This window comes from Capricornis sumatraensis, chromosome 21 (assembly GCF_032405125.1).
Source record: "Capricornis sumatraensis isolate serow.1 chromosome 21, serow.2, whole genome shotgun sequence".
Lineage (NCBI taxonomy): Eukaryota > Metazoa > Chordata > Mammalia > Artiodactyla > Bovidae > Capricornis > Capricornis sumatraensis.
The window spans coordinates 55376182-55390199 of record NC_091089.1 but is presented as its reverse complement, the minus strand read 5'-3'; the positions used below and the strand labels follow the sequence as shown (position 1 = coordinate 55390199).

General features: G+C 38.4%; 1 protein-coding gene across 1 annotated transcript in view; it reads right to left on the bottom strand.

Moving 5' to 3' along the window:
• The window catches only part of DCC (DCC netrin 1 receptor), an 813847-nt gene that overhangs the window by 233063 nt on the left and 566766 nt on the right, over nucleotides 1–14018 (bottom strand). The window contains 1 exon segment of the mRNA XM_068993780.1: nucleotides 5970–6080. Coding sequence (XP_068849881.1) covers nucleotides 5970–6080 — 111 coding nt within the window.

The following is a 14018-nucleotide window of genomic DNA, read 5'->3' as shown; positions in this document are numbered from 1 at the left end:
TCTTTTGGGGCTACTAGCAACCACTTTCGGAGGAGACAATGGCAACCACTCCAGTACTCTTGCCTGGAAAATCCCATGGATGGAGGAGCCTGGTAGGCTGCAGTCCATGGGGTCGCTGGGAGTCGGATACGACTGAGCAACTTCACTTTCACTTTTCACTTTCATGCATTGGAGAAGGAAATGGCAACCCACTCCAGTGTTCTTGCCTGGAGAATCCCAGGAATGGTGGAGCCTGATGGGCTGCCATCTATGGGGTCGCACAGAGTTGGACACGACTGAAGTGACTTAGCAGCAGCAGCAGCAGCAACCACTTTCGGAGAAGGCAATGGCAACCACTCCAGTACTCTTGCCTGGAAAATCCCATGGATGGAGGAGCCTGGTAGGCTGCAGTCCATGGGGTCACTAAGAGTCAGGCACAACTGAGCGACTTCACTTTGACTTTTCACTTTCATGCATTGGAGAAGGAAATGGCAACCCACTCGTGTTCTTGCCTGGAGAATCCCAGGGATGGGGGAGCCTGATGAGCTGCCGTCTATGGGGTCGCACAGAGTCAGACATGACTGAAGCAACTTAGCAGCAGCAGTAGCAGCAGCGACCACTTCTGAGCTTGTCCATTTATCCAAATTTAATTCTTATCCAAGGTTACAGTTTTTAATATTTGAATGATACAGTCAAATGAAGAAAAACCAGAGGAAGGAAGAGCAATCAGATTGAGTTTCAGGGAGTAGCTCAGTGAAAAGAGATCATGGGTCAAGAAGTTGAGAAAGCCTTAGGATCAAATGTTTGGTTTTTTCATGCAGCAAGTGAAAACAGTGCTTTACAAAGCAAGTGAAACTCATCTGCCCCAAACTTCTACAGTTAAATGCCCTGACTATTAGTTTCCACTCTGTTTTAAAGGCTAATGATCTCAAGGAGTATAGAACAGGTACATGCATACTCAGTCACTCCGTTGTGTCCAACTCTTTGCAACCTAATGGACTGTAGCTTACCGGACTCCTCTTCCATGGAATTATCCAGGCAAGCATAACTGGAGTGGTTTGCTATTTCCTTATCCAGGGGATCTTCCCAGTCCAGGGACTGAACCCACATCTCCCCCATTGCAGGTGGATTCTTTACCACTGCTCCACCTGGGAAACCCTAATTATCTCAAATCATAAACTATAACAGCATTATGTACAAGAAGTATGGACTCCACTAGCTTTTTCTATTAATTTGTATTTACATTTTATCAGATTGCTAATGCTCATGGCCAGTTCTTATGGTCCACGATAACTGTTTAAACAATTTTAATCCAAAGGTCTAAACAATTTTAACCCAATGAAGATGTGAAAGCATGAATGAAGAGGCAACAGATGAAATGTGTTGAAATATGTTCAGATAATTGGTTGGTAAAGGAGTAGGAGTGAGGATGAATTCTGAACTAATAATGATAGATGTGCTTTTTCTTAAGCCATACTTTTGGAAGAATGTTTACTATTCTGTCCTACACACCCTTTCCTATAATCCTAGCTGTCAGTCTCCTTTCCCTGAAGTTTCTAGTTTAAGTACTACTTGTTCTTATGAAGCCTGCTCGATCACTGCAGCCATTGTTAACGCCTCAAGAGAGTTATTCCTGTTTTTCACATTTGTACTGCCCATTACTCGGCACATCATAGGTACTGAATCAGTACTCAAATAAGGAGAAACTTAGGGAGAAATGCTGCATGCAGAAGAGAGATAACTATTAAGTTAAAAACATGGTACAGTTCAAACATCCAAAGAAATAGCATTTATTAAGACTCTATGCACGAGCTCTGCATAGAGGTCCTTGATCAGCATAGATGTATGAAATCGGCTCCCCTCGTAGTGCAGTGGTTTAGAATTCACCCTGCAATGCAGGGGACATCAGTTTGATCCTTGGCCCAGGAAGATCCCACATGCTGCAGGGCCACATGCTGCAGGGCCACTAAGCCCAGGTGCCACAACTACTGAGCCCACGTGATGCAACTGCTGAAGCCTGTGTCCTCCAGAGCCTGTGCTGTTCAACAGGAGAGGCCACTGCAATGAGAAGCCTGCTCACCGCAGCTAGAGAAAGCCCTCACAGAGCAGTGAAGACCCAGTACAGCCAAAAATGAAATTAAATAAATAAAAATAAATTTAAAAAAGTTTTTTAAAAGAGATGTATGAGATGGAGCCTACTTAGATCCAAGGGATATGAAAAGAATGTAGTTAAGTGGGAGTTTTGTGCCATCCCAGGAGCTGCGATTTTACGTTTGGTTCTTCTTACAATGTGAGTCATTCAGAGCAAGGAGTGGGAGCAAGTAAGTCAGTGGAGCATCCCATTCATCCCAGGTATTTTATGAGAACTTCAGCATCTCCACTTTGTTTATTTTCACTCCTTCCAGTAAGAGACATAGTCCCTTAAGTTTAGGTAAATGATATGACCTCATTTCTTAGAATCTTTGGCCTTGAATCACTATTTTTATCATCACTATTTTATCAGTTCTACAGGATTCACGGACACTTAGCTTTGATAAACCAGACAGGACATTGACTCACCCAACCTGGTCTTGAGTATCAGCTCCACAGTTGCCAGCAGAGTGAGATCCAGTGAGCTTAATTTTCTTAGCTTAACTTGCTCTTTAAATATTGGGAACTCATGTACACCCGTGGTGGATTCATGTCAATGTATGACAAAACCAATACAGTATTGTAAAGTAAAATAAAAAAATTAATTAAAAAAAAGCAAAAAAAAAAAAGATAACAATATATACTACAATGGAGAGAAGAGAGTATAAAACACAATATATAAAGGTTAAAAGTAATTTCTCAAGTGAAATAGAGAAATGAAGTGTTCCTATAACACATTCTAGCCATCCTTGTATTTTTCACATGAGACCAATCATGTTCTCGTGACTTTGGGCCCAGCTCTCCTGACCTCCTTGTCATACTTCAGACACCAACGGGGCTCCAGTCTCTGGATGTCTACTCTTGCTATTCCTTCTGCACCAGGGGCTCTTGTCTGAACTATTTGCATAGCTGTCTCCCTCACTTTCTCAAGATCTGTGCTCACATTTTGCCTAATTTGAGAGATCTTCACAAATCCCTACATAAAAGAGTATTCCCTCATCATTTGCTATGCCTTCTGCCATACTTCCGTTTTTTCACATCATTTGTCACTACCATTTCTACCGTGATAAAATTTATACTCTCTGAGAGTCGTGACTTTGTTTCTTGTTTTGCCCCTAGAACCTAAAATAATGCCTGGTATAGAAAAACTTTCAAGAAGAAATGTATGTTGAATTAATGAACACATGATTTAAACTTCCCTAATCCATTACCGAAGCGTATACAAAGTGCAAAAGTCACACACTGCAAAGTGTGACTTGATGTAGCTCCATGACTCCTTGATTTATCTAAGACAAGTTAAATAACATTTATTTTCTAAGGCTCAAGGTACTTTATTGTAAGATAGTCCTGACTTGGCCCACATATCAGTTCAGTTACTCAGCCGTGTCCGCCTCTTTGCAACCCCATGAACTGCAGCACGCCAGGCCTCCCTGTCCATCACCAACTCCTGGAGCTTGCTCAAACTCAAGTCTATCAAGTCAGTGATGCCATCCAACTATCTCATCCTCTGTCGTCCCCTTTTACTCCCACCTTCAATCTTTCCCAGCATCAGGGTTTACTTCTAGTACACGTTTTGGGTTTTAAACAGGGTATGCTCTTCAAAATGCAAACATAGTTTTAAAAAAATTCTTTCATGGCTTGCTTAGGATACAGCAGGTTATAGCTTTAATGATACTCTTAGGATAAAGTTCAAATTCTTATTTTGGTCTTGCCAAACGTAGAATCTGCCTTTCTGGCAAAAGTAATTGTGTGCCATCTCTGTGTTTCAGCTTTGATGGTCTTTATTTCAGACCCTAATAGCAGTCTAGTCAAGGCTATGGTTTTTCCTGTGGTCATGTATGGATGTGAGAGTTGGACTGTGAAGAAGGCTGAGTGCCAAAGAATTGATGCTTTTGAACTGTGGTGTTGGAGAAGACTCTTGAGAATCCCTTGGACTGCAAGGAGATCCAACCAGTCCATCCTCAAGGAAATCAGTCCTGAACATTCACTGGAAGGACTGATGCTGAAGCTGAAACTAGTATTTTGGCCACCTCATGTGAAGAGTTGACTCATTGGAAAAGACTCTGATGCTGGGAGGGATTGGGGGCAGGAGGAGAAGGGGACGACAGAGGATGAGATGGCTGGATGGCATCACTGACTCGATGGACGTGAGTCTGAGTGAACTCTGGGAGTTGGTGATGGACAGGGAGGCCTGGTGTGATGCGATTCATGGGGTCACAAAGAGTCAGACACGACTGAGTGACTGAACTGAACTGAACTGAATAGTAGTACTATGACCTATGTTGACTTCAAACTTGCATTTAGTTTGCCTTCTCCTCAGTTTTTAATGTATGCTTTGCAGTGATAATTCTTGTTAATGCTTCAGGTCTCAATTTTAAATACAAATCTTCTCTATATCTGTCTGTTTGTCCATCTATTATTCTATTTAGCCATCCATCCTAAGTTGAACTATAGGATACTGCCAATATTCAACCAGATTCGTACTATAACAATGATTATTCCCTATGACTTCATTTAGAATGTTTGTCTTTCTAAGCTACACAAAGAAAATAATCATATCTTTCTTACTTATTATTATATCCTCAGAGCTCAGTACAATGCCTGATGTTAGGAAAACTTTCTGTAAATATTCTTTGAATTAATGTGCTATTACATAGCAGTGATTGTCAATATTGTGGAAATAGTATTTGTTCGTTGTTTTACTGCCAGGATAATCATGTTGTAAAACCAAGACTGTGACTATATTAAAACAATTGAATGGCAGTGAGTTATTTAGACAGGGAAGAGAGGAAAGATCAAGGAGGAAGAAAATTCAAAGAAGGAGCCTAGGGAAGAGTAAGGGAGAACAGATTTGAGAAATGGTGATGGAGAGGAGAGAGGGGGAGAGAAAAATGAGAGGAACAGAGAGAGACAGAGAATTGTCAGTTCCCAGTAACTTGAATATTTTCAGGTCTGTCACTGAAGAAGTACGTGGATTCCATTTTCAATTAGTTAGGTAGCCATCATATTTTCAGTACACATGTGTTTATTCTTTTAGCTACTTTTTTCTTGGTCCCAGTTTGGATCACCTAGTTTTAAGTTTACTGATTTAAACTTCCTTCTTTTTCAAGTATCTTTCATTTTTTATAAATTTCTACTTCATGTATCTGTACTTCTCTAGAGTATATTTCTACTTTATTATTTATATTTTTGTTTATTCTATTATTTATTTGTCCATTGCTTCCATTACCCCTTTCTCTTGAATTTTATTCTCATGTTTAGTCATGATGCTTTTTATTTTAAGAAGTACTTCTCATCTGATAATTTTGAAGATTTTGTTATATTGAATGCACTGATATGTGATTTTATATGAACCTCAATATTTCATCCACAAGCATTTCAGATAACTATCAATTAAGAAAATAGGGCAGACTACCCTTTATGTAAGTGCCAAACATTAACGATCATATCATAAGCTAGTCAAAAATGCATATTGCTGTTTGCGGAAGCATCATGAAAGAGCCAGAGAAGCTATGTAAAATAATCACATTTTATGCTCATTATCAGAAATTGCAGGCATTCCTCTGAAGAACATGGTTAAGATCAATTACTTCAAATAAAATAAATAGAAAAAAGGTCATTTCAAATTTTTTGAAAAAAAGTGATTTGCTATGAAGACTATAATTAATTTATATTTATATGGTATGGCTGAAGACTCTATTCATTCAGGGTTTTTTGATTTGTTTTGTTTTGCATCTAAAGATACAGGAAGAAGAAACATCCTTAATGTGGAAGTTCATCAATTTTTTAGAGGTATTCTTTGAAGCTGAAGCAACAAAGAAGACAGATATCAGAGTGGCAGTGATGGGGAAAGGTCTTACCATCAAGATCGTTCTCTGGCGTCTCTGCTGTGAACCAGTTGGAAGGTGGCCCAGTGCCATTGACTGTCATGGCTGACACCTGGAAACTGTACTGACTTCCTTTCTCCAGTCCTGTGAAAGAATTTTCCACAGAAGGGAAAAAAAAAAGTTACTGAATAACAAGTATTTTTCATGGGTTTTAAAAGTTTTAGCAAAATTTCAACAATAATAAACATGCTTTACATTTTCTGTGATTGTTGTGGTAATTACTGTTATTTTGGCCCAAAGGGTTGGAAGATTCCAGCAAGAAATCAAATTATTTTTCATATATTCTCATTTATTTTTCCCAGTTTACAAAAATGTATCCTTGAAAATAGCCTCAGGGCAGATGCAGAATATAAAATATGAACGATGAAGAAATAATCAAAAATAGCAAGGATCATTTTTCCTCACAGTCCAGAAGAGGCTTGCCTATAAATCAAGAACAGTCAATCTAAAAATTTATGCTCCATCATTCATTCAAGGTCAGTGATTCCTTTGGGCAAAGAAAGAGAACTCCAAAGCCACTGTACTTCAGCTGAAAATACTAGGTTTTCATCTCTCGAAAACATCTCAAGGCATATTTGTTTTGCATTAGGTTCCATACTATTGCATGAAGAAAATCTATCTCTATGATAACTTGGACACGGATTGCAGTACTCAGTGATGACCTCTGAGCTGATTTTCCAGTACACAGAGCATACAGGTAATAAGAGAAGCCCTGTGCATCATGACTGTGATATGCATAAATTTTTAATGTGAATAACTTTCCTTTTATCTGAGTTTCAACATAGCTCATCAACATGACACATTATTATAAAACAAATAATGCCTGTCATAAGACCATATGACTTTTCGGAGACACTGAGGACTCAGTGTAAACCAACAAGTTCTTAAACCTTAAGGAGTTGAACAGCACTGATAACAATTAAAATATCATCTCTCTTTTTTCCCGATTAATTTGAAATGGCACAAACATTTGGAGCTAAGGAAAAATCATAAATAAAATAGCCTCTTAGAGAAATAATGCTTCTATTAAGTACAAAATTATGTATTTGTATATTTTTGTACAGAAGGATGAATAATTCTTGGTACTGAGAAGAATTCTAACTTGCTACTACTAATAGATGGCTTTTAAGCCATGGTCAGAATGAATTTGTTACAGTTGAAGGCAGTCATCTTCAATAACTAGGACTTTTAGAGAAGACAGTTTGATAAACTCACCCACATGTAATACTGGCCACTTAAGATACTTCTAATTTTATAAAACAAATTGGAAGGCATGGGTTGAGAATAGTGTTGGTACTGTTGTTTCTCTTACTAGGAGTGCTTTAACTGTACATCCATAGAGTCACCACGATGCCTGACTCGTGGAAGGCACAAACAGAACACAACTGTTGAAAGATCCATTGAAGCAAGCCGACTCTTTGCGACCCTGTGGACTGTAGCCCACTAGGCTCCTCCGTCCATGGGATTCTCCAGGCAAGAATACTGGAGTGCATTGCCATTTCCTTCTCCAGAGGAAAGCAAGCCTTAGCACTAACGAAATACTAGGTTATAACACAATACCCAACACCATCAGCAAGGTGGTGAATGGATGCTTTTAAACATAAAAGCTTCTTTAGGTAGGCTTGTGCTCACCCTGACCTGTCCCTTAACTAGCGTGGCATCAGTCTGATATTTGTTAACATTTTGCACCCTTTCATGAGTACTGCTGTTGATTCCTGAGGCAGAAGGATTACAGAGCTCTCTGGGAAAGCAGAAAGCTGATAGGAAGAGAATTTGGGGAAGAAATGTTTACCTAATCATTGAAGCTCATGATTTTCATGGTTGTCTCACCTCAAACAGTTTAATTTCATCAAGAATATACTCGTTTGTATTAAGAAGAAATTTGACTTCATTTTTCTTTGAAATGGATGGACAATTATGTCAACACTATCTCCAATGACTGATGTGGAATACCATCTTTGATGGTCAGTTTTATATGTAAACTGGAGTAAGGCTAAAGTCCCCTCAATCAAACATTAATTGTTGCTGGAAAGGTATTTTTGTAGATATGACTAAAGTCCATAGTCCATTGATTTTATATAAGGGATATTATCTTAGATAATTTGGTCAGCCAGATTTAATCAGGTGAAGGATCTTAAGAACAGACTGCTGTTGCTGCTGCTAAGTCACTTCAGTCATGTCCAACTCTGTGCGACCCCATAGACGGCAGCCTGAGGATTCCCTAAAAAAAAAAAAATTTCACCTGTAGGGAGCAGCTTCAGCTTGAGAGTTCCAGCTGCCTCTCCTGATATCCTGCTCTGTCAATTTTGGAATTGTCCAGCCAACCATCACAATCAATTAAGTCAATTCTTTGCAACAAATCTCTTAGTGTATATCTCCACTGATTCTGTTTCTCTGGTCAACATACCTTGACTAACACATCAACTTCTTACGTGCAATATTTTGACACACAAATGGAAATCTTTCTGAATGCCCTATACTCTGTCCCATTCATTTGACTTTTTTAACAAGTAATGTGTAGCATGCAGACTTTACTGATTTTAATAGAACTTTACTAAAATATCTCACTATAAAGCAGATACACAAATTTCTCTTTATAATTTTGCCAAAATTCAAGCTACATATGTTGAGTTTAGGCTCTGTCAGTATCATTAACTCAGTTTTGAGTAAAATGAAAGCTGACTAAGAGCCTGAATAATAATTTAAAGTAACTATTAAAAGGCAGTTAAGAGACCATCCACTGTTTCCCCAGTGGAGCCTCACCTGGCACTCCCCACCCCACCCAGCTACTTATCAGAATATATTTTCTAACCAAACACAGTAAAGTAGCTTTTCATATCTTTCTATGATATCAGTAGCGAAGTTTTAACCTTCTGTACAGGGTAGTACCCAGATGATCCTAAAAATCCTGCCAACTTTTCTTATAATACTATACTTTAGCTTAACTTTTAAAAATTTTGCATTTTCTCCTAGAATATTGCTGTGAAATCTCACTAATAACACCTAGAAATTCTAGTATAAGAAAACATTTAAAGATATATACAACATTCCACTATTAAAAGAGATTGTAATGCTTAGTGAAACAGCCCATCTAATGCTGTTCATCCAACTAAGTGATCCTTTAAATAAAGCAGGTATATTTCTGGAATAAGAAATTCACCAAGGGAGGGAATCCACTCCAACAGTTTTACTGGTTAAATAAAATTATTCTTTAGATTACACTGAATCTGCTTTACTGTGGTATTACCTACAGATAAATTTGAGTTTTACACAGTGGGGTTAAAAAGAAGTTAAATTCCACTTTCAAGATATCTTTACCCAAGTCTTCTGATCCTAAATTCAGTGCCTTCAGTACCAGATCTTTATCAGCAGAATTAAACCTGTGACTCTCTTCTAGATTAGGTAAGTGAAGTACGCAGCGATAAGCAAAACCAGAAATGTTTGCTTTTTCAGAGTCCGTCTGGCATTCCCCTGAATTCTAGCCTGCAAATGTTCCTGCTTCTTTGTTTGAGGGGTACTTGGCCAGACAAGTTTTAGATGGGCTATGTGTATGCATGTTAGTTGCTCAGTTGTGTCTGACTCTTTGAGATCAGACTGTAGCTCGCCAGGCTCTTCTGTCCATGGAATTCTCCAGGCAAGAATACTGGAGTGGGTTTCCATTTCCTTCTGCAGGAGATCTTCCCAACACAGGGAATGAACCCGGGTCTCTTTTAATCTCACTTTCTCATATATAGTTATTACGTAATAATACCTGCATTTCTATCTCAGAGTATTCTTTTGAGAATCAAATGGCAAAACTGCTTTCACAAATAATTTATAAAATTAGACACTTGATAGACATAAAGATACCTAATATTTGCAAATTATTTTCTCACTTGAAACACTCCATTGATGGATGGAGAGATGGATTCATTCATTCATTCATTCACTGGAGATGGGATAGAAGGAAACCAATCTGTAAGAAAAAGCTATTTTCTATGTATATTTCTCGAAGTTGTTATCTGAGACGTGTTTTCAGAGTTGGACTAATGAAAGTATTAACTAGGATTTTAAACCTAAATATGTAGGGAAGTTTTGACTTAATCTCTTCTAAAGTTACTCATTTCCTTTAGCTGCCAAGATAATTTTCAGTTTTTATTATTCAATATATATCTCTTTCCATCTCTGAGTTATTTCACTGTTCCTTTACATACTCACACAAATGCATAGTCATTGCCTATGGTCAATAATATATTACCGATAGTTTAAGAGTTAAGAATACAGGTGTTCGGTTTAGGCAGAATTAGATTCAAATTTTTGCTTTGCCACCTACTAACTGCATGACCTAAAAAACTTGCTAGCCATCTTTCTTTGCCTAAGATTTCTCATCAATAAAACGGAGTCTATGAATAAAATATTATTACAAAGGTTACATTTTAAAACAGACAAAGCTTTATTTTCTTATCATGGATATTTTTTTAGCTATACTGAGGTATACTTAATATACCAATTGCTGTGCATAGTTAATGTATACATTTTAATGAATTTAGACCTAAGCATAAACTGTGATACCACCACTACAAATAAGGTAATAAACCTATGTATCACTTCCAAAAGACCCCTTTTTTCCCTTTGCTCTTTTTTTAATGGTAAGAACATTTGGCATGAGATGACTTCTAAACAAGTTTTTAAGTGCACAACACAGTATTGTTAACTATGGTGCTATGTTGTACAGATCTCTGAAATGCATTTGTATCGCGAAACCTTAATTTTATACCCATTGAACGACTCTCCATTTTCCCCTCCCCCTCTCCCCAGGCAACCACCATTCTATTCTGTTTCCATGACTTTGACTATTTTAGATACCTCATATATGTGGAATCCTGTGGTATTTACCCTTCTGGGACTGACATCACACTTAGCTTCGCATCTCCAGTCCATCCATTTTGTTGCAAAAGGCGGGGTATTTTTTCTTTTCTGTGATAAAGCTGAATAATATTTCATTGTCTGTACATACCACAGTTTCTTTGCTCATTTGTCAGTGGAAATTTGGGTTGTGTGAATACTGTTGCAATGACTATGAGAGGGCACTTATGTCTTTGAGATCCTGACTTCAGTTCTTCTGGATATGTACTCAGAAGTGGGATTAGTGGTTCACTGCAGATTTGTTTTTAATTTTTTTGAGGAACCTTCATCTTATTTTCAGCAAAGGAGCAGTTGTCAAATTTTCTATTGCTGTTATGACTATTATAAATGTTAAAATTGTTTTTAATATCAATGGTCATTTACAGATTCATACAACAGCCAGATTCACTCACAATAAAGTGAGCTAAAGATGGTAACACTGGATAGTTGAAGGAGCACATAGCTAGGAATCAGAGCATCTGTGATCTACCTTTAGCTAATGGTGGATCTTAGCAGTGTCACTCTTCAAGCCTCCATTACCTCTTCAATGAAACAAGGGCTCTGGGCGAGATGAACTGTGTGTTTTCTGTCCTGTTTGTCAGGGACCTAGAGTTCAGTCTCAGTCTCTATAGATCTAGCCCATGTCTCTTGAGTCTCCTGCACTGGCAGGCTGATTCTTCACCACTAGCACTGCCTAGGAAGCCCCATCTAGGTAAGCAGGCCTTTTCCACGGGAGGACTGGGGCTGTGTAGCAGTCTGCTCCGTGTGTAGTGCCCTGGGGGTGGTGGTCTGTTAAGAACTATATTTTCCAATTTTTATGGTCTCTTGGAATTCAAGCCCCATTACCTGCCAAGGCCAAGTGGTCAAGGCGTGTGCATACCTGTGTGGATTGTGCATACCCACTGACTTTAGCGAGGTAGCAGGAAAGTAAAAAAAACAAAAAACAAAAAGCAAACTTGCTTTCTTGTTTCAGGAAGGCATTAAGGAACATGACTTACTGCATGTGCCCATGGGCTTCTGCAGCGGAACATAGGAGTGCCTTAACCTGGGATGGGTGTGTGTGTGTGTGTGTGTGTGTGTGTGTGTGTGTGTGTGTGTGTGTGTGTGTGCATGCACACACGTGTACACAGCTTCCTAGCTGCTTCTAAGTATGTGTGCAGTGCTAAGCCGCTACAGTCTTTTCTGACTCTTTGAGACCCTATGGACTGTAGCCCGCCAGACTCCTCTGTAATGGGATTCTCCAGGCAAGAATACCAGGGTGGGTTGCAATGGCCTCCTCCAGGGGATCTTCCTGACCCAGGGACTGGACCCAAGTCTCTTTCGTCTCCTGCTTTAGCAGGCAGGTTCTTTACTAGCGCCACCTGGGAAGCCCTGCCTCTAAGTATAACTTTATTCTATAAGAATGATATAGGTAACAAGGCTTTTCTCAGTTGTAAAAAAAGATACTGCTGAAAGTAGATTGTCTTCTGCTTGTTTCTATCTCCAATAATAAATGCCTTCAAACTCTTAATTCCTCAGTTCTATTTCTACTTTCTTCGAATTTACGGTCAAGAGATGACGTATTATTCAAAGAATATAATTTCTCTTTATTTCCCTAATGTTAACCTTGTTACAAAATTGCTGTGCTATTGTTTCAATTTTTCAGTCCACAAAATACCAACGCATGTTTACCACGATGTTTATTCTTATATTGGACATGAAGCATGAGAAAACTGTTATATTCAATTCCAAATAACCTTCTCTGAAGAGCACTCAAAAATGAAAACCAGGACTTTAAAATTTAGTTGACTTGGGTTCCCACAATAAAATTGATAGCAGTGATTTAAAATCCTTGTTATAACTCTGAATTACTTTGTTACTGCAGATGTCCCATTATCCTAGTAAAAGGCACACACAACAAAAAACACCTGTCTAACAAACAGAACATGGTAAAAACCAATATTTGAGTCCCTACCCCTGAATATTTATATCATCCAAAGGAAGCACTTGGGCATTTTCAATTTTTTAACAGCCAAATCAATCTATTCATGTATTTTAAAGGTACTAAAAACATGGGGGCAAATTCTGTACATTTTAAAGTGCTGAAGATTTATATAGAAAATCAATTACTTCCTCTTACTACACAGTGCATAAGTGACAAAATATATCCTGGGGACAAGTCAAAACCACAGCCAATCTACCAGTGTGGAGTACTTCCTGATTCCCTGATGCTGTGTAGCATTAAAGACATTCCCACAATTTCTAGAAATGCAACATAAGCCAGGTCTGAGGCCAGGACACAGAACAGAGGAGAGGAAGATGGAGGCTTTGCAAAACTTGTTTTTAATGCTTAAAGAATATGAGGCTAGCCTCTGGGTCTTTCTATTCTTCATCTCAAATTAAAAATGAAGACCATGTAACTTTTTTGCAATAAATATCAAGCACAGTTATAAAGATAACTGTTCAGATGATGTCTGCATCCTCAAATTCATTTTATAACAATTAAAATGAAGAAGGAACATTTTGAACAAAAGTTGCAAGTTTGGAGTCCAAATTCCTATGGATCTATAAAGATGGGAAGGGGCATTTTAATAACAAGCTAATGAATTCATCCTGTTGCTTTGCTTTTGACTGGGATGATATTAACCTAGAGTGAAGACGGGTTATCCTATGCTGATGAGAAGTGCTAATTGCCACACAGACTTTAGATGAGTAAAGACGTAGGACTGAATTATTTTTGGATAAAGATTTACTAGAGGATACAATTCAAAATGATTGTCCTTGAGAGGAAAAGTAATAACAAGAGTCTATAATGAGTAAAATACTGTATACTTGGAACATTCAAATATAGCTTTTCCTGGAAGCATGGTCTTAACAGATTTATTAAAGCTCTTGAGACGGAATCATCCTGGATTACTACAGAGTCAATATCCAATGAAGATATCCTTATAGGAAGGGAGGATATACAGACACACAGAGGGAGTGATGCAAAGACGGAGGCAGATTTCTGAGAGATGCATCTCCAAGCTGAGGAATGTCAAGGGCTGCCAGCACCCACCAGAGGTTAGGAGACAAACATGAGACAGATGTTCCCACAGAGCTTCCAGAAGGAATGCCCTCTAGAGAAACCTTGATTTTGGATTTCTGGTTTCTCCTGAA